The following is a 21,475-nucleotide window of genomic DNA, read 5'->3' on the forward strand; positions in this document are numbered from 1 at the left end:
TAGATTTTCCCAAAAACTGCTTATCCCAATACAGCCAAATTTTTAGGATGAGACCATGGGAGAGAGAGATTGGTGAAATAGAAAAATAAGTTCAATTTTCAACCACCAGATGGAAAAGTAGTGCTTTTTTTTAAAAGTAGTGCCATATAATACCGAGTTTCAACTACATATACAGCTGATAAAGTCTTTAGCTCTCCAGGCGAGTATGTTAACCACTGAACCAAAATCCCATCAAGACCGCCCAAACTCTGCACAGCCAAATTTCACGCTTGGAATACATAAAAAATGCATTAAGAACTGCACCTGTACGACCCATAGTTTTAGAAAAATGCGAAAGAAAAGTATGACGTCGTATCCGGTGCAAGGGAGAAAAAAACTTTATTGGAAAAATGAACATTGGCATTTGCATATGTTTACATAGGTGGATGTTCAAAATATCCACCATATCGAGGCATGCATGCGCGCCATGGAATGACGTGGAGAGTTTTTTCCCTTCAGCGGATATGATGACATACTTTTCTTTTGCATTTTTCTCCAAACTATGGGTCGCACAGGTGCAGTTCTTAGCGCATTTTTTATGTATTCCAAGCGAGATATCTGGCTGAGCAGACTGTGAGAGGTTTTGATGGGACACCCTGTATAATTCGTAATAATATGCTAACAATATGCTAATGCAGACATGCCAACATTTGCCTGAAGCTTGTCAGTAGTGATGAATGTGTGTTCAACTTTTCCATGGAGTGGGTAGCCCCTCCAGGACAACATAATCATAATACAGCAAGTAATAATCACTCAATATTTAATTTTTTTCATTTTAGTTGAAAGTTAATTAGATGCAGCACCTCATTGGCTCTGGAACCTAGAAGGCTCAGACCACATAAGCCCTCTCACCCGAAGCACCTTTCCGAGGTCACCGAGAGTCCCTTAATAATTTATAAATATTCAATGCAATCCCAACGCCCTTGTGGGCCGTATATACGGACGTTCAGTAATCCTATAGTTCGTTTCAAGTTAACTTTGCAGTAAAGGGGAGGCTACTAGGGAACCGCATCACACATTGCTATGACAACGAAAGCCTTTCAACCAATGTATCGATGCGCAGTCACGGTAAGGTATGGCTCATTTTATCACATATCTCACTGAGAAAAATATTTTTTTCACGTGTAATGGTAACCAATATTTTTTCTAATTTAAACATTTTAAACGAATAAAAATCGGTTCAGAACGATAATTTTCTCAGTATTTTTTTAAACCGTAATCGTAAGCCTCCGATACATGGGAACTATATTTTACGGCGAAGGAATACACTCTCTACCTTTCTCTGCGCTGCAAAGTTAACCTAAAACGAAACATGAAGCTATCTGGACCTGAACCTTTCTACCCTGTTTCGATGTCAACCATCAAAGGAGATGTCAAACAATGGATAGAAGACAAACACATGCGGCAATGGAACTCAAGGCAGGACTGCAGACAGGCCAAGCTGGCCTTGGGAACCCATCCGAATATTGCCAAAAAACTTATTTCATTGAACAGGAAACAAATTCGACAGGTTATACAGATCATCACTGGTCATGCTAACCTAGCGAAACACCTACACAACTGTGGCTATACAGATTCACCTATTTGTCCTGCGTGTGGAGAAAAATACGAAACTCCACTCCACTATGTGGGACGATGTCCCGCCTTCTCTATCCCGAGAAGTAACTACTTCGGTGATCATCAGGTGACACTAAGTGAAGTTGTCAATGCTCCCAGCATTTACAACCTGGTAAATTTTCTCAATTACACTAAACACCTAAATTCCCGGTGAGTTACAATTCTGCTTTAACTAGAGCTTTCATGCATTACTATTTAATAACTTCATGTTGAGTTCTCAGCCATATCCCTGAGACCTTCTCTGCTCCTTTTCTAAAAGGGCACCGCAGACAGGAGCAGCCTCAAATTTTCTGACATGGCTTTACCGGTGGCAGTTCTCCACAATCTCCCATATACAGAGATTCAATATAATGTGGTAATAGATACCGTAACTCTCGTCCCCGGAGCAACCACCAAACTCTTGGTATTTCCACAGAATAATATTTTTCTTCATTCTCACATGACCCACAACTCATGTTTAACCACTTGGTGTTAGAGCAATGGGCAAATTTTGCCTAGGATTTTCCCCTATGGGACGCCAAATGATGATGATGATAACCTGAAACGGACTATAGACCCCCCCCCCTCTCCTCCCCGTTCTCTGCGTATCAGAGCTCCTACACCACCTACGACGAAACATTTTTTCCGACACAAGTTCCGCGAGCTCGACCGTACATTACGCAAATGGGACAGGATCCGAACCCACCGCGCTGAACCACTCAAAAACATGTTTTTAGGCACCGGAGCAGACGTTCTGGCATCCAGTAGAGTGGCGGGTTTAGACGCGGTTTTACAGATTGCTTTCAGTTGATGATGGTTTTTTTTTTCTTTTGTGGAGAAAATAAATGCTCCCTTCGGGGAACCCCGTATGGCGAACTGTTTGCCGGACCGGGGGTTAGTATCTCTTACAGATTGCCTTCCGCGCACAAACAAAACAGATCGGTTGCGAGTTAATCTTCACTCGAGCTCTTTCATATTCGTGTGCAAATTCGGCGTTATGGTAAAGATCGATGCATTTTCAATACGATAATAATAATAAGTAAAACATTAAAATACCGCAAGATAACTCAAAGACCCGATTTTTTATAAACCGATTTCCGCAGTGTTGAGAGTGTTTCAGGTAGTTTATTATCAGCTCCGTAGTTTATTGCGGCCCATCCGTAGAAACTACGGACGATTCGTAGCAGTTGGCAACTCTGCTAATGCAATAATATGCTAATCTTTTTCATTGATGGTAAAATACAAGTATACTTATTGTACACTGTAAGGTTCAGGAGAAAAGAGGTTGGAAAAAGGCCGAGGAGAAACAGGAGTCGCGAGAGAGAGAAACGAGAACGAGTTGAGACATTCGAAAAAGAGAAGGAGTGTAAAAGTTTGGACCGAAGAGACAGGACGGTTTCGTGGAGGTGTTGGATAATAAATTAAATAAAGTGTTGTTTTCTTCCTTTTGGGAGTCTAGAATCCAGTTATTTCGCCCTGGAATCGTAGTGGAGGTACAGCCGAGGACCTACGACCGATAAGAAGAAGAGGGGAACTTTACTGGCGCAGTCGGTAGGATGAGGTCGTAGCTTCAACGACTCAAGATTGCGAGCTGAATTCGAAGAAGAGTGTCCTAGCGACGGTGGAACCACCCGGTTCGTATAGAAGGATAGTAGCAGCGTCGAGCACCCACGCTGTTTTTTTTTTCGTGAAGTCAACCCGACAACCGGTGCTGAGAGGGGCAATCCTGCCCAGGCAAAAAGGAGCAAGTGTTGTACGGCGGTATCGAGACGATAAATAAAGATGGCGTATTTGGCAAAGGGGAACAAGGAGGATCTGGAGACCATGGCCGCCAACTTGGGAGTAGAAGTCCGACCGGAGTTCAACTTAATGCAACTAGTGAGTACCATACAGGAAAGTGAACTGTACAACGAAGCGACGTGCAGAGAGATGCTGAAAACGATCATAGGCAATAGGAAAGAAAGAGAAGAGATGGAGATGGAGCAGAGGCGTAGAGAGAAAGAGATGGAGGAGAGGCGTAGGCGTAGAGAGAAAGAGATGGAGGAGAGGCGTAGAGAGAAGGAGATGGAGGAGCGGCGTAGAGAAAAGGAGATGGAACATGAACTCGAAAGACTGAGGATCGAGACAGGAGTCAGAAGAGAGGAGAATAATCAAGCTGGGCGCGGCAGAACCCCCAGCCGGGATTTCCAGAACATGATGCAGAACTTCAGAATGGAAGAGGACATAAGTCTGTACCTGGTGCTGTTCGAGCGGCAAGCTCGTCGCGCGGCCCTGGCACGGGAAGATTGGTTAGCTGAGCTCTTGGGACTTCTTCCCTACGAGATGAACCAGTTAATTGCCCGCGAGCCGGAAGAGCAAGTACAGGATTATAATCAAGTTAAGGAATTGTTATTGCGGAGATTCAAACTCACCCCAGAGAAGTTCCGACAGATGTTTTCTTCGAGCCACAAGAATCAAGAGGGCACCTGGAGAGATTTCTACCACGAACTGTGTACCTATTTTGATGGATGGACGGAGGCTTTGGGGGTCACGACGTTTGAGCAACTAAGAGATTTAATCATCAGCGATCAAATGAAAAAACGCGTTCCAGCAGATTTTAAGGAACACTATCTGGACGAATGGAGTGATATGGTGTCACCAAGTGAGCTATCGGAGAAACTAGATAGATTCGATGATGTGAAGAGGACTCTGAAGACACCCTTTCCTAGTGACAGGACGAGAACCCCAAGACCGGTTCATCAAAATCCGAGATGGAAAGCCAACGGAAACCAGAGGCTTCAGGGTGAGTCCTGCCCACCTAAGGCGACGATGGGTTCGAATTCCAGAGAGAGAGCTGCAGTCACTTGTTACGCGTGTGGAGCAGAAGGCCATATAGCAAGGTTTTGTTCTGCAAGAGGCCAGCAGGAGCCATTGAGTCGGGCCCAGGTGAACTCTGTCCAGACAGAAGAGGGGGACACGATTGAAGAAACCACAGTTCTAACAGCACATATCACGGTGCCGGCAGCTGGTGTTGGTGCGGACATTGACACACCGCAGACCGTGAGTTTGAAATGTGGTCAGAAGACAATAAGAGGCGTAGTTGATTCTGGGACCCAGATCTCAGTCGTTAGATCTGATTTGGTTGAGATCGACGACAGTGAAGGCGAGGGGAGAATAAGGATCAAGACCGCATTTGGCGAAAGTGAGATAGCCCCTCTCAAAATATGTATGATGAAGATCAGCGACGGCAAACACGGATACGTGCCAATTACTTGCGCAGTGTCGAGTCGCTTGATAAATGAAATGTTAATATGTCCGACGGCATACGACGCACTCTTGGAAAATGTACCAGTTCCAAGTCCGATCAATGAGCCGAGCCGTAGGGACGGTGTGTGTACTTCATCTGCCGATGGCAAACAGAAGGCCAACAACGGCAATAACAACGATTTTTGCATACCTAACGAAGAACTTGGAGAGAGGATCATATCCCAAGTCGAGAGCTACTTCACCAACTTCAACATCATGAAGAACAACTTTCTCCTGAAACAAATCCAGAGAAACAAGGAGGGCTACATCAGCCTGAGGTTGGTCTCATCTTTCAGGAAGGTCAAGACTCTGACCAAGGACTGGAGGGTCGTCCGGTACTGTCTCAGGAACTCGAACAAATTCCAAGTCCACGGAGGAGGCACTAAAGTGCGCTGTATTGTGCCCGTACCGGCTTGCGAGACCAGATGCGCTAAAATGACCCCGGTCTGCAACATGCCGTCCGAGGGAATGACACCCGAGTCAGTGTCGCAGTTTATATCAGAACACGGAGAAATCGTCGACGTGGCAGTCGTCAATCGAGGATCCAAGATACCATATGTCTGTACGAGGCGCTGTCCCTACGTCAACGGGAACATGGTGAAGAAGACGCTCGCCCTCGTCAAGTGCAAGACCAATCGGGACGCGTCCGCATCCGAGGGCAAGGCCTCGCAGCTCAAGGAGATGAACTCGAAACGATACGACGATGGTCATGCTGTCAACAGGAGGAGATCGGCAACGAACCAGTTCCCGGCTAGGCAGGAAACGTCCAAGCAATCGGACTGGCGATTGTTTTCGTGTCCATTTGCCAAAGGAATCAACAGAGCTACGAACCGGCAGTCGAAGACCGAGAAAACCAGAAGCCAACCGGCTAAATCTTCAATCGTCAACAACGGCGTACCCAGGAATCAGGGCAGGGAAAGGTCATCCTTCTCTTGTGCCGGTGGTGACCACCACCCCATAAACTCTTGGATGAACAACCGTTATTTGCCATTCAAGGGTGGTATGGCCGCCGCCAAAGTAGCTGCTACTGCACGGTACAACACTCGCCTACCGGATAGCGTCATGCGTTGGCCTGGGGGACCCGAAAGGGTGATACGCAAGATAATGCCGACGCCCTGTCACAGTAGCAGTGAGAAACCGAGTTACGCTCTTGAAGCATCATCATCATTTAAAAATGATGGATGTGCTTTTCGATGATGGGACGTGTAAGGTTCAGGAGAAAAGAGGTTGGAAAAAGGCCGAGGAGAAACAGGAGTCGCGAGAGAGAGAAACGAGAACGAGTTGAGACATTCGAAAAAGAGAAGGAGTGTAAAAGTTTGGACCGAAGAGACAGGACGGTTTCGTGGAGGTGTTGGATAATAAATTAAATAAAGTGTTGTTTTCTTCCTTTTGGGAGTCTAGAATCCAGTTATTTCGCCCTGGAATCGTAGTGGAGGTACAGCCGAGGACCTACGACCGATAAGAAGAAGAGGGGAACTTTACTTACACTTACCAAATTGTTGCTCGCTAGATGTTAATGACTGGTCCCTCCCGATCCACATCTTGAAAACTTGAGAGAAAGTCAAGTTTTTTTTTCTATGGGTTCTTATAACTGCTGTTTCATTCCAGTTTGATCAGATTTTTCAAAAACGTTGAAAGAGTAGATGGAGATGTGCAGTATTTTAAATGCCACATCGTTTTTATTTACTCCAGCATCAACTTCAAAAATGATCTTGGGTTTCTCTTTAATCTAAAATGTTTTGAAACACAGTAAATAAGAAACATTCCTAACGCGTAACACTGACTTTCCACGGATTTTATTTCCCCTTCACGCAAACGTATTGGTTAGAATTTCCTATCAAAAACCACAGAAGACACAGCCCTTCTCTCTCTCCAACACATCAGTATATTAATTCTCTCAAGCCGACTTTACGGGATAATTTTGGAACTCTCTGTAATCCTTTGTTGATTTTCGCAAACTTCTTTTTCAGTTCGTTACAACGGATTTTCCATTTCGGAATTCGCAATACATTGTTCCTACGTGGACTTATTTAAAGCTTATAAACGTTTTCGCTACAACGAAGTTTTTCTATAACGGTATTCCGTAAAACGGGATTCGACTGTATGTAGTAATTATTGTGTAAATAATGTAACTACTTCATTCTGTGTCTGTATTCAAATAATTTTTTTTTCATACTTTATTTACGATATTTTCATATTAACTTATTTCATTTTATTTCAATTACATTCGAGATCGTTACATAATTTTACACATTCTGTCAATTGAACTTTTATTAAGAACTTTAAATATATATATATATACACTGCTCAAAACAATCAGGGGAGCACATGGTTTTAACAAAATTACGCAAAGATGTATACCGATAAGTAACATAAAATGAATCATCCATAATTTAAAGCCTAGCAGAAAACGGAAGAAGAAAACTTCATATGCAAATCAAAGTTCATGACGTCAAAAACCAGAAAAAGGAGATAAGGACAGAAATCGGGATGTTGCAGAAACGTCTGTTTTACTGCCGTAACTGTGAAATTCGATTGCGCAGTATTTTTTTAGCAGAGACAAAGTGACTTGAGGATGTCTCAACAACGTGATTTACCAGAATCCATGGCATGGCGGGTTATAGGCAGACTGGAATCAGGGCAAACACAACGTAGTGTCGCGGACGCTGTCGGAGTCGCCAGAAGTGTTGTTGCAAGGCTGTGGAATCGATTCCAAGAAACAGGAAATGTTAGACGTCGACCAGGGCAAGGTCGGCCACGCGCCACTACAGCAACTGATGACCGGTATGTACGGTTAACAGCCCGTCGAAACAGAACAGAGAATGCTACGCAGCTGCAAAGACGGTTGCTCTTGGCAACAGGACGAAGGGTGTCCAGCCAAACAGTACGTAATCGGCTTCATGAGTGAGGGCTCTATGCACGTAGGCCAATGGTCTGCATTCCGTTGACCCCACGCCACCGTGCGGCCCGAAGAAGATGGGCTGCGGAACATCGAGATTGGGAGCAACATGATTGGAGCCAAGTGCTGTTTACAGACGAGTCCCGATTCAGTCTGTAGTGTGACACCCGACGTGTTCTGGTATGGAGGGACAGGGGCACTCGCAATAACCCCGCATTCGTTCGTGAAAGGTCACAATACAGACGAGCTGGTTGGATGGTATGGGGTGGAATCAGCATAGGCGGACGTACGGACCTGCATATCATTCGGAATGGTACTTTGACGGCCCGAAGGTATGCAGACGAGATACTGCGACCTCATGTCATCCCTTACGCTGGAGCCATCGGAGATTCCTTTGTTTTCCAGGATGATAATGCCCGACCGCATAGAGCTCGTCTGGTGGAGAACATGCTTGAAGCTGAAACAATACAGCGTATGGAATGGCCAGCGTGCTCTCCTGACCTGAATCCAATCGAGCATGTTTGGGACATGCTCGGACGACGCATTGCTGCGCGACCAAGGCCGCCTGTTACTGTCCGAGACTTGCAGATTGCACTTCTTGAGGAGTGGAACAGTATTCCCCAAAGTCTGATCGATAACCTCATCGCATCTATGGCAAACAGGTGTGCAGCAGTCTTAGCTGTTCGAGGAGACCACACGCCCTATTAAAACTCATGCATCATGTCTAAACAGTACTTTTTTTTATCCTTTACACGTAACCAAATTGTTGCCCTAAATCATCTTTTCATGTTTTTTCCATATTTTCAAAGAATTAAAGCTCAATTCCAAATTTTTTTACGTCTTTTTTCTGTATTGCGCATTGATACGCGTGTACTATCCATTGTATGCCAATACGTGGCTGTCTCGCACGGTTTTCTTCACTTTTTTGCTTGCTCCCCTATTTGTTTTGAGCAGTGTATATATATAATAATAATAAATTTTTATTCAACTTTTATTAAGTTTCATTTATCAACGAAAACAATCTCGATCCCTTGCGATTCCGTTCAAGGCAGGTTTTACTGTTTTAACAAAACCACCATTGCACTGTACATCTAAAGATAATTTCTACTATATAAAGATCGATATATTTCATAATGATATCTGATCAACGTAACTGTCAACTAATGTGTGGAGTTATATTTGTTCATAATTTATATTTAATTACTTGATAAATTTATACGTATTTGTGCTTTTATCTCATTTCTATAGAAACTTTCTATCGAAAACCACTTAAAATTTTCTTACACGAATGTAGTGACATCTCTGATGCGATTTCTGAACTAAATTTGACGACTTTGCACTTGCGCCGTTAGATGGCAGTAGCAGTCCAAAAACAACAGGATTAATAATATGAGATTTTAACACTGACTTACCGTAATAATTTCCAAAAATATATATATAAATGTCTGGTATAGGATGAATTGCGGGAAAATATAGGATCGTTCCTTTTAAACACTGTATGGTGCATACAGGGTGTGACAAAATTTCGTTAAATGTTTATAGATTAATTAACAAGAAACACAAATGATGATAAAAGATTGTGGTTTGCACGAATGGGGGGTCAGAAGTTCAGATTTTTTTTAAATTAAAAATCACTCGCGGAATGTTTAATGATGAATGAAGTTAACATGGAATACAGCGTGTCCCATAAATTCGTGAACAGCTAAAACATTCATAAAATTTGAAGGAATCGGTACATTTGAATGCGGTTTGCGAAAATATTCTCAGGAAAAGGTGAACTATTTGATCTTTTTCTTTTTGTAACGGAAAAACATTTAGTTTGAATTTCCGTCGAGAGAGAGAAAGAGAGAGCTGTGAAAAAGAAAATAACTCTAAATATGCAAATCATTCCTATAAAATGCAGGATTTCTGGATTTCCCTGTTAGGCGCCTGCATAAGCTTTTCATTGTGATGTTGACATGTAGTGAGGTTGTTTAATTTTACCTCAGCCACGTATCACCCGCTGAAGCTTCACAAACGTTTCGAATACATAAAGGATTGAAGAATGGTGCAGGTCCGAAACTCCATGATTCACATTCGTGCAGCGGCTCTTATCGACAAAAAAAACAACTAGATTTTTTTCCGTGCCGAAAAAAATTCCTCTTCACGAGAATAACTTTTTCGTAAGCCGCATATATTAATATACGAATTCTTCCAATTTTTATGAATTTTTAAACTATTTACAAATTTGTGGGGCACCCTGTATATGAAGCAGATAATGAAAATTTAGGCTGCCGACGTCGAATAAAGAACGCGTGTGCTTCGTTCGATTTACTGACGGCATGATTTGCATAAATCTGCTTGAAATATTGCAGCTCAGCTGTATCGAAGCCTTTTCGGACGAATGTTTTCGGCATTAGATTAGAAATTCTCAGTATTTCTTATGCCGTGGCACATTTGAATTCACAAAAAAAAAACCCACTTTTCACGACTTAGTTCTTGAAGCAGAACAATCAATTTATCCCATTCGTGTGTACTACAGCTTAATAAAAAACTGTACTCTTTTGAGTACAGCTTAACAAGAAAATTTATGTGTTGTAATTTTCTTCTCGCAAAAAAAAACACTCGTTGGCACAAATGGCTTAACGCTGCTAAATTTAAATTCTTTCAGCGAGAATTTTATAAATTTTTCTGTATGTTATGGTAGGAAGTTTAATACAAATACTAAGACTGTAACGGGCAAATTGTCCAACGAGGTGGCTGAAAAAAAGTGCCTATGCAAAAATATGAACGTCGAATATAATAAAAATACAGAAACCCCCAACATAAGAGATATTGATTGATTATGTTGACTAAAATGGTTGACTAAATAGGCTAGCGAAACAAGGTTGAAAAATGGTTGAAATAGGCAGTAAAAGAAGACATTTTCTATATTAATCGAAAAAAGGAAAATTAACTAAAATATACGATATCAAGTGTTCAAAAATTACTTAGCTCAGTCTATAGTTTCAATAATAAATCGTAATAATACCATCATTAATCAACTTGATATTATCGTGCCAAAAAAGAATTGTTTGTAGTCCCATAAGTTAAGATTGGAGGTTAGTTCGACTCAATCGAATACTGAGTATGTAATTATCTAAATGCCAAATAATTGTGGCTATACTTTAAGAATTATAATTACATCAAAACTGTAACTCTGTGATTAACGCTTAACGAGTATGGGATTTTTTAAAATGATCAATTTTTTTTTAAGTTCTCAATGCTAACTACCGAGTGAACATAATTAAAGTTCCCCTACTCTTACGTGAGTAGTTGTTTTTCTTCAAAAACAGCTTATTTGACTGCAGCCAAATTTTTAGGATATCTTCAGACCATGCTAGAAGGATTTAAAATTTTTTTTTTTTTTAAAAAGTTCAATTTTTGACTACCAGGTGAGAACATGGGGGCTTTTTTACTGCATTTTACTTTTTCCCATGGACCATATGGCTAGGCTGACCATATTTGCTCGAGGAAAAATACGTGAAATTGAGCGTCGAAATACGAGAAAATACGGGACGTATCGCCAAAAATGATGCCAAAAGTAAACGAAGTTGCTAACTCATGCTAAAATCACAGAAAAGTCGCCAATCGAAGGAAATGAAACGCCACTGCAACTTGCAGTAAATTTAAAAAAATATGACAGATATGTGAAATAAATATTCTTATTATATTACGATAATTACGACTACAAATAAGAATATTTGTAGTTGCAATAATCTGCAACTCAGAAATTGCATTACAATAATTACGAATACAAATTTCTGAGCTGGGAAGACAATTTTAATCGTTGTTTTAAAGAACAAAAGTCAAGTTGGCTTCGTTGAAAAAATACGTGAAAAATGGGACATTTTTGCAAACAAGTCGGGACAGTCAGAGAAACAGAGAAAACCGCAACTGTCCCGGCAAATACGGGGCATATGGTCACTCTCAAGAACGGGCTCTATATAGGTCGGAGTAGTGTCAGTACTGTGGAACTACTCAGCCCTATGTAACGCCCGCTGTGGCAGACGTACTCCATTGAAACTGTATATGCGCTATATGGACCATGGGAAACTATAAAATGCAATAAAAAACACTACTTTTCATCTGGTGATTGAAAATTGATTTTCTTTACAGGTCTCTTTCCCATAGTCTCATTAAGATATCCTAAAAATTTGGCTGTATTCGGAGAAGCAGTTTTTGTGAAAAACGACTACCCGCGGGAACTTCAATTATAATCACATTATATTAATATACATATTTCAATGAAAAATTTATTGAATCCCTTAATAATATGCTCATTTTGGTACTTTTCACCAGCAAATGCACGATGAAGTGAGTGAAACGGAGAACATACGCAAAAACCTTGCTACTGAGAGGATGATCATTGGAGGATGCGACATATTGCTGGACGTCAATCAAGTCTTTGTCCGGCAAGGTGAGCATTTATATTCTATTGTGCATGATTAGCACGTACATAGTTACACTGTTGTGTAAGGTTAAGAAAGGAGTTATTTTTCCCTTCTCTAGCCGTGACACAAAATAAACAATATCAGCTTCGCGAGCTGTTTGCTTGTTTTTTTGAAATTAGAGAAACCAGTGGCACAATAAGTGCAGTGTAATAGGACTGAAATTGGATTTGAACGACTCATCTCAGAGTCCCCTGCGAATGAAACATGGATTTGAATCCACTCCTTGATAAACCCTGGCTGTTACTGTAAATGCACCTTCTTGGATGCCTCTGTGAATCAAGTCTTGGTCGGGACTCATAGCTCGAGAGCCCATGGCTGTTAGTGAATTTGCAGCTCGGAAACCTTGTGAATCTAGCCAGATCCCGAGTTCAAGAATCCCTAGCTGAAAGAGAATTTGTACGATCCATCTCGAATGATCCTGTGAATCGAGTTTGGTAGTTACCCTTAAATTTCATTACATTTATTATTTATATTGGCGCGATTATATATAATCCATATGTATAAAAAAATTGATTTTCTGTTCAAGTTCCCTATACAAATCTTCAATTTTAGACTCATTGACGCAAAATTTTGTATATTACCAAAAATTGGACCCTACATGAACGATAGGCTGCTTTAAAAGTTCGTCAGAGCTGGGCAAATGCCTGAAATGGACAAAAACTGTCGGGCAACAATGGTTTCTGGGCCTCAGCAATCACTTTCAGAATAGAAATGAATTACCTTTTGGGTTAGATGATACAATTGAACGAGCGACGTTAGTAGACCCAAAACTGCAAAAAGTACCACGGCTAGAGGAGAAGGGCAGAAAAAAGGAAAATGGCAGAGCCAATCGCAAACGAGAGCGTGATAGTGATGCTGATGGAGAAGAAGAATTATTATAGAAACTGTTGCCAGATTTTTGAGAAGGGTGGTGTGCTAGATAGTTTGTTGACCAACTAGTTTGTGTTTTCGTTGATGTGAAATGACTCGAAGAAGTCCAAGTCAGACGGGGACGGGCATTTTTGAATGATTTTGGTAGAAGTCAAATTTATGGTCAAAAAGGACCAGCGGTGTTGGGCTATGGATGAGCGGTTAATGTCTTGGTTGGTTACGTATCTTCTATGCTCATTTAGACGGTATTTTAGGGCACGTTTTGTTTGACCTATAATCCGCACTTGATAATCCGCATTGGCATGAAATGCTGTAGATACGCCAGTTGTTGAGTGGGTCAATGGGATCTTTTAGTTTAGAGAAGCTAAGTTTATTGACGGGAGTGAAAACCACAGAAAAATTGCATTTTCAAAGGATTTTAACGATGCGTTGGCTGGTTTTTGAAACCAGTCGGGCAACTTTTTGCAACAACCAGTCGGCTGGTTTTTGAAACCAGCCAACTCAGGCCTTTGTGACACTGTCGTGCACTCTGCTGTTGTATCAGAAACAGTGCGACGGTATTCCGACCGGTTCGAGTTCATTTGCTCTAAGGAAAAGTAGGTATTCAACTTGCTTGTGGTATAAATGACAAAGCCTGACTCCGTTTCACGGCGTCGCTACACCGCTGTTACCACTGTTAAAAAAATCAACCCATGTAGTTTACTCACAGGTGGAGGTGGTCAATGGGCACTTGCGACGATGGGAATCTGGGTGGTGAGACCTGATAAATCATTATCGATGACTTGAGAGCATCCTCGGACAGCGAGGTTGTTTCAAGGCATTCTTTCTTGTGGTCACTATGGTACGGACTCGATCTAAACCCGCGTTTTCCCAGCGATAGATCAAACCACTGATAGGATAGGCACAATTGAACTGCGAATTGAATTCCACCAATCATTTTTTTTTTTAATGATCTTCACGAACCTTCACAGAATTTGTTGACTTTTGTGATTAAACTAAATATACACAGAAAAAGCTTCTACTGCATGAAACCAAAGTCATTTTAATTTGTCAGTAAGAGCACGAAGCATTCGGCAGGCCATGTCTTCAAGTTCAGCCCATAGTTTTTAGTCCAATCAAGTCCCAAGCTCTTTTATTCTATTTCTTTTCTTGACTGGTTATCTCAACTCTTCATTGGAAGTATTAAGCATCCATGGACGTCTCGCTTTACTCCCCAAACAACCACGATAAAAAAGCGACAAATAAATATTTGTTTCAATGTGTTCATAGTGTTGCAGTAAATGCATTTACTCTCCTGAAGTATAAAGAATACATTTCAAATTAAAACACTAGAGAGCAGTGCACACGCTTTCTAAAAAAAGATTGATATCCTTTGCAGTGTAGAGTGCTCTTCGCAAGAGCACACAAATTGAATTTTCTCTTTCCTAAATACTTCTTCGCATTAGCCAACTGTTAAAACGCTCGTACAGACAGCGGAGAAAGTGATGTTATCCTCAAGAATAACTCAATCACAAAATACAAATGAAGGGTACAATAAATTAACGTAAAGTCTTATTTTTTGGATATATATATAGAGAGAGAGAGAGGATGGGCAAGAAGTACTAAACACATTTTAAATATTGATAAAAGTCAACCAACTGACGTAAAAAGGTGGGGTTTGCACCAAAATACGGGTTTTTTTTTTTCCTCTGAATATAAAAAAGTTTAAAATTTCACTCACAGATGGCAGTGTACAACCAAAAATCTCAACTTAACATGACACAAACAGTGCATATAATTCATATTTTAAACCAATTTGCGTTGCCTAAAAATATCTCATTTCTTTTTTTAGCTCGTGCTACACATATAAACGAGTGGAAGGGTGCTCATATTTGATTGTGGTAGTTTTTACACAGCGCAAATCGTGATAAACATTAATTATACACTGTTTGTGTCTTGTTATGTCGAGCTTTCGGTGATACAGTGCCATCTGCGAGTGAAATTTTGAACTTTTTTTATGATGTCCCCGTCCGCTATCTCCATACGAAAGTTTTTAACCGCTTTATGATGCGAATATGTATTTAAGAAAAAGAGAAAATTCAACTGCCGTTGAGAAGATTCCAATACACGTCCTCTCACTCATCCTCCGATAATTCGCCATATGTTGGCCGTCTCGGCAATTGTGAGCTTTGGCCTGGATTAGGTCCGACCGTCCATATCTCTAAGGAAAGATGGAGATATTCGTTTCCTTTGTAGTCTAATGGATTGAATTTTTTTTATTTATTTTCTATTTTATTCAATATATTACTGCATTTATATATCAGTGGTCTTTATTCATTGATATTAAGTTCATTATTGATTTGCATTTCGTGCACTTCGAATGCGATTAATGCTGTTTATGTGTTACAAATGAAACATAATTTTCACTTTCTCTCAAAAACTAGAGCCAACCTGACAAAACCAATGCCAGATTCCTAATCACGCAGCGGTCCAAAATCACCCTAAAATTACTGAAATATATTTGCCAATGATTTACTGTATTTATTTGTAACATAGGCTTCTGATGTGATTTGTATGCTGCTTATGTATTGCCATTGTTATTTAACTTTTACTTTATCTCAAAAACTAGAGCCAATCGGACCATGTGCCGCTGTGGTTATCGAGTGGTCATAGTGACGGACTCGTGGTGCGAGAATCCGAGCTCTGACCCCACCGGCACCACAGCGTTAGTCGGCTGAAGTTGGTTTTCTGTGGTTCCCAACTTCAAGGGACGAATGTGAGCCAATCTCCCCTTTAATAAGTCTAGCCACCGAAAGCAAAAAGCCTACACACGCACAATAGTACAAATATTTCATCTTTACTCTTCCACTCGCGATTTGAATTATACATGACAACAATGGAAAATCGTGCGCAACACTTGGGTTTACAACCGTCCTCCTACGTTCTGGAAAATTCGTCCGTTTGTTCTCCTTTTCCGGATTCCAGAGTTATATTTCTTTTTCTCTGGGGGAATTTTTCCCCACTTTGAAACATATATTTCTTCATTGATATGAGGGGTCCCCTCCCCCCAGACGCATCCACCAATAGTTCAAAATTCCCAGAATTTTTTTTTTCCTGTTTTTGCATTTTTCTTAACGTTTCTGTTTTATTTTAGTTGGGTAAAGTTATTGTTGTGGCCGCTCCTATTGATTGGAAGAGTGGCGCTATCTGTTGTGAAATTGGGAAAAGTGAAGTTTTTGACTGATGCACACGCAGGCATCCTCCTTTCTCAGTTTTCGAATCTGGTAGCTCTACACAACACTAAATACTCACTCAGACTGTTAGGTGCACATACTTTGTTCTAGATCTAGACTCTGCCACGAAGCTAGGCTGCAAGAGTTCCCAGCAACGGTATAAGTTCGGGGCGGCAGAGTCCCGGGTTCATTTATTCAGCCAATCTGACGAGACCAATGCCAGGCTCAGAATCAGCACCCAAGAATCAACCCTAAAATCGATGAAAAATCTTTGACAACAAAATTTAGTGTTGAGCAATGTTATCAATCGGAATGCATATTGAACTTCTCGAGCTCTGGTCCTATATATCCTGGCCTTTCTTTTGTAACCAATGTCAACAACTGGAAATTCGAAATATTTTATTTTCCCATTACTCTTTGTTCATCTATCGCTATTATAGGCTTCGTGTTGCTTCTTATATTGGCCTTTTACTGATAGCATTAAATCCTGCAGAACCACCGCTTCATAATTTAGATCTGTGTTTCCCAAAGTGGGCGATGGAATTGTCTAGGGGAGGGGGGCGATAGAAGTTACCGATGTAACATAATCCTATGGGTAAGCTTGAGTGGGGGCGATGAGAGAAAAATATTTCTGAAGAAGGGGGTGTTTGGGAAACTATGATTTAGATGGAGAAGCATATTTGTTGCACTTCTTACAGATTTTGCGCAGCTATATACAAACTGAATTAACTTTTGTGAACGTTTTTCTGCAATTTTAACCATCATCATCACCCACCATAAATTATAATTCATTAAAATTATTTCTTTTTAATGGGGGGGGGGGGGGGTCGGATAGTTTATTTGAGTGAAATGATCCTTTTTCCTTCTCTTTTCTCCTCTCTATTTTTTTGAACCACGTAACAAAAATATAGTTGCTAAGCCCTTTCCACCTACATCAGTGGTGGAGATATCTCCAGTTAGACGTGCGTATTGTTATAACATAACTGCTGTGGTATACAGGCTTTCAGCAGTCGTTATAATTTATTCAATCTTCTAGTGATATATGCTGCGCTTCTACGCTCTCCATAAAATCCTCACAGTCATCTTCGACACCAGTCTCCGAAACTGACGTGGAGACATAACCATGACGCCGAGCCTCGTGAGTGACATGAAAGCATAACCGTGGAACCAAGCACAGTGACTGGCAAGGCAACATTACTGTGACACCAAGCACCGTGACTGGCAAGGCAACATAACCGTGACACCAAGCACCGTGACTGGCACGGCAACATAACTGTGACACCAAGCACCGTGACTGACATAGAAGCATAGCCTTGACATCAAGCTCCCGCCATCCTCAGACATGCCGTATAGCATAATAGGCTTCATGGGAAAAATGTCCGCAGATGGATAAATATGGTCATTACGTTTTCTGAGCTTCATTTACAGCTAACTTCATTTCACTGACTCACGGTATTGGTGACAATGGTCCAGCTCAACAGAATTTACTCAGACTATAATACTTCTTCTAAGACAAGGGTTCTTATCCATGGGTCCTTGAAGAGATTTCAGGAGTCAGCGACTATGAATTAGAAAAGAATTAGCTTATTTTGAGCTTAATTCCTATTATACTAAACATTATTTTGTAGTGTTCCGTTTACCATTTTACTGATACACGGACTTCATTTATCTTATTGGCACATAAAGTCCGTGAAACCCAAATGTTAGGAACTAAGGCTTGCACGGTGGGTACAGTACAGTATATCGTGACTGCCGCTGAATGTATCTGTAATAGTGAAATGAAAAACCAAATGAATCAATTTTCTCAATATGATCTGAGTTTTTCCTCACTTTCTGTTATCGATTCTTGTTGATTAGGTAGCGTCATCCAAGTCCTCGGTGGTGACAAACCAAAGACTCCAAGGGCCCGGATCGGTGCCAGAGAAAAAGAAGTCGTACGTCAATGTTTTCTCTTCACAAATCATATGTTGCTCTGCACCAGAACATCTGGAGGGAAACTTCACTTGGTGGAGGTAAGAATGAAAAAAATAACTACTTATCATTTTATCCTCACTCTTCTACTCTTTCTCTTCATCAGAAATGCCAACTATTTCCATCCTTTTCTGCACCTCAGAATGCACATTCCACCTGACTAATCCTTCGCATTTTCACTAGAGCAGCTTCACTTTCACTCATCTTTTATCTCACTTAAATTATATTTTATCTTTTCATCTCCACTAAATTTTTCTAAAACATCTTCCAGTATCAATATTTACGTCTGATGTGATATAAGGTGTATCCAATTGACACAGACTACGTTTCTTAATGCGAATCAATGTCCATCTCATATGTAAGTCGATAATCTCGATAGGAAAGATGTCACGTGGCATAAAACTTTAGGCCAGATAACTGATTCTCAAACTTTTCACGCTTATGGCGCAACTGGGAATGAAATAAAAACTTAAGACGTCGACAAATTTCTTTTTGCCAAATTTCAAGCCAAGTCCTATAACGGACATTGGAGCAAAACTGTGACTGACATGAAAACAATACCGTGACCACAAACTTCATGATTAATATGGAAGCATGACATCAATCCTTGTAATGGACATGGAAGTATAAACGTGACACCAAGCACAGTAACTGACATTGAAACATAATAGTGACACGATTTCCATGACTGACATGGAAGCATGACTGTGGCACCTATGCTCCTTGATTAACATGGAAGCATAAGCGTGACACCAAGCCCTGTAACCATCATTGAAGCATAATAGTGACACCGATCATCGTGATGGACATGTAAGCATAATGATTACTGACATGAAAGCGTAATCGTGATAACCAGTCCCTTGATCAATATGGAAGCATAATCGTGACACCAATCATTGTGACTGACATGGAAGCATAATCGTGACACCAATCATTGTGACCGACATGGAAGCATAATCGTGACACCAAACATAGTGACTTACACGGAAGCATAATCGTGACACCAAAGCCTCCGAGTTATCTTCCTTGGTGCATGAAAGTGAACTCGATCAGTGTTTCCCAATATTTTTCACCCATTGGGTTCCCCCTTTGTACCATATTTTCTTCTCGTGACCTCTATATCTTATCCAAGGCAAGACAATTTTACGGCATCGGGGAAGGGTAAACGGATGTCCTGAGAGCTCCTATCACCGACCAACTTGTATACTTATTATAAAAATTTCAGAACAAGACCTCAATATCATGGTAGCGCCCCATCCCCTGCACCTAAGATCTCTCTACGTGCCTTGGCTGGGTGAACGAATGCATTGAAACGGTTGTGATCCACTCAACCTCCCCCACTATCCAAGAGTGAGACCATTTTTACTTATTTAATTAATTTTTAATGAATTTGTAGTGAATTAATTAGTTAAGTTTTTCAATGAATGATAGTTTGAGGTTTGATCTCAGAGAGGGTTCTGTACACAGGGTTATCTCTCTCTCTCAACAGTATGGACCCTCAGGCAAAGTAATGTTCTGGAGCTCCGTAATCAAGTAAAAGTAACAGTTTGCATATATATGCACATACTTGCTCTAAAAAATCACAGTCCCAAATCTTATTTTGTAGGTCCCAGACGGGCCCTATGTCCCTGATTCCCATGCACAGCTCCACAAGATACTGAAAGAGACATTCACACTTTTGCAACCACATTTCACTTAAAACCGTTATTTTTACATATTTGTAATTTTGTTCTTAGTTCTCTGTGCCCCCTCCCCCCCTTAAATTACGTCATGGCTCCCCTTTCCACTTGATTTTCACCCGTAGCCATTTTAGACTGTCCTAGGACGGCAAGGGGTTCATATGACTGCAAGTCGAGAACCACTGACCTAGATTATTTGAATATTAAGTTTAAACGAATATCTGGAACAGCTGTCATATAAACCGGAGATTGGTGATTTTTGGTGACTTTTTCCGAGCCAAACACGACCGGCGAAAAGTCGCCAAGGCCGTAATTGACACTGAAACTCCGAAAAAAAAATCACCAGCACAGAAAACACAACAATAACAGAAACCAGCAAGCATAATAATAGTATGACTCTTTTAAATAGACAACGGTTCTTCCTGTTGTACAAATGAATATATTCCCTGTATAAAAAAATAAAACCCGGACTCTCTTTTAACAAACCGATACGAAATAAAAGATAATAATAATAATATACAGTCGAATCCCGTTTTAACGAATACCGTTATAGCGTATTTATAGAAATCTCGTTTTAACGAACACTTTTCTAATCCCCCAGATACGTTTACATAGGAACAATGCAAAAAAACTGAAATTCCTTTGTAACGAAATTTCGTTCTAACGAAGTGATTTCTCCGGTCTCTTGGAGTTTGCTATAACGGGACTCGACAGCATATAAGAATGATATACTTGACCAGAAAATATTCCTATTGAAAACCTACTCACACACGCTAGAAAACAACACCGGTATTTCAAATATTAGACAAAGGAAGGACCCGTATAAAGGATACGGCAACCCAGTGCCTCTATGTCAGATTTGGTGAGTTATCGTCAAACAAAAGTCGCCAATGGAATCTCTGGATTATACTGCAGTTGTTCCGAATACCTTCATATTTGAAATAGCAATTTTATTCAAAATCAGCTTTTGATGATGATTTTAATGTAGTTAAATAATGATTTCAAATACCAAAGACCCAAATGTTTCCGATTATATTCAGGGGTTCATTTTTCCATGTGTCGCCTGAATACCAATCGAAAGAGAATTACACAATAATGTTCCGGATAATGTCTCTCGCGCAAGTCCTTGAAATAAGTAAAAGAGAAATAGAATGCAGGGCATAACAAATTTTTTTAAAACAGCTATTTTTACACGTATTCACAGGCGGAGATTTGACAATACACGCCGAACAGAGAACCCCTGAAAGACGACTTCTCAAACGTACGCAAGGTGCCATTTTTTTTTTGTCCTTTTCTTTCTACAAATTTCTGGAGCACCAATAGACATCATTCGGAGTATTGTTCGCCAATACATCTACATAAGTGATTTTTCACTCCTCCTAATTTCGTTGAGGAGTGAAATTACTCTTGAGGATTATTTTTTCCGGATAATACTGATCCAGAGCATCGGCG

General features: G+C 40.6%; 1 protein-coding gene across 5 annotated transcripts in view; it reads left to right on the top strand.

The window, feature by feature from the left end:
* LOC149066865 (ras-specific guanine nucleotide-releasing factor 2-like) overlaps positions 1-21,475 on the top strand; it is a 416,992-nt gene that overhangs the window by 312,926 nt on the left and 82,591 nt on the right. For all 5 annotated transcript variants that reach the window (XM_089253071.1, XM_089253073.1, XM_089253072.1 and 2 more), the window contains exons 10-11: positions 12,140-12,257; positions 18,231-18,385. In XM_089253071.1, coding sequence (XP_089109197.1) covers positions 12,140-12,257; positions 18,231-18,385 — 273 coding nt within the window. The remainder of the gene's footprint in view (positions 1-12,139; positions 12,258-18,230; positions 18,386-21,475) is intronic.

This window comes from Pholcus phalangioides, unplaced genomic scaffold (assembly GCF_987345545.1).
Source record: "Pholcus phalangioides strain wild (caught in Gottingen) unplaced genomic scaffold, Ppha-v1.0 ptg000032l_1, whole genome shotgun sequence".
Classification (NCBI taxonomy): Eukaryota; Metazoa; Arthropoda; class Arachnida; order Araneae; family Pholcidae; genus Pholcus; species Pholcus phalangioides.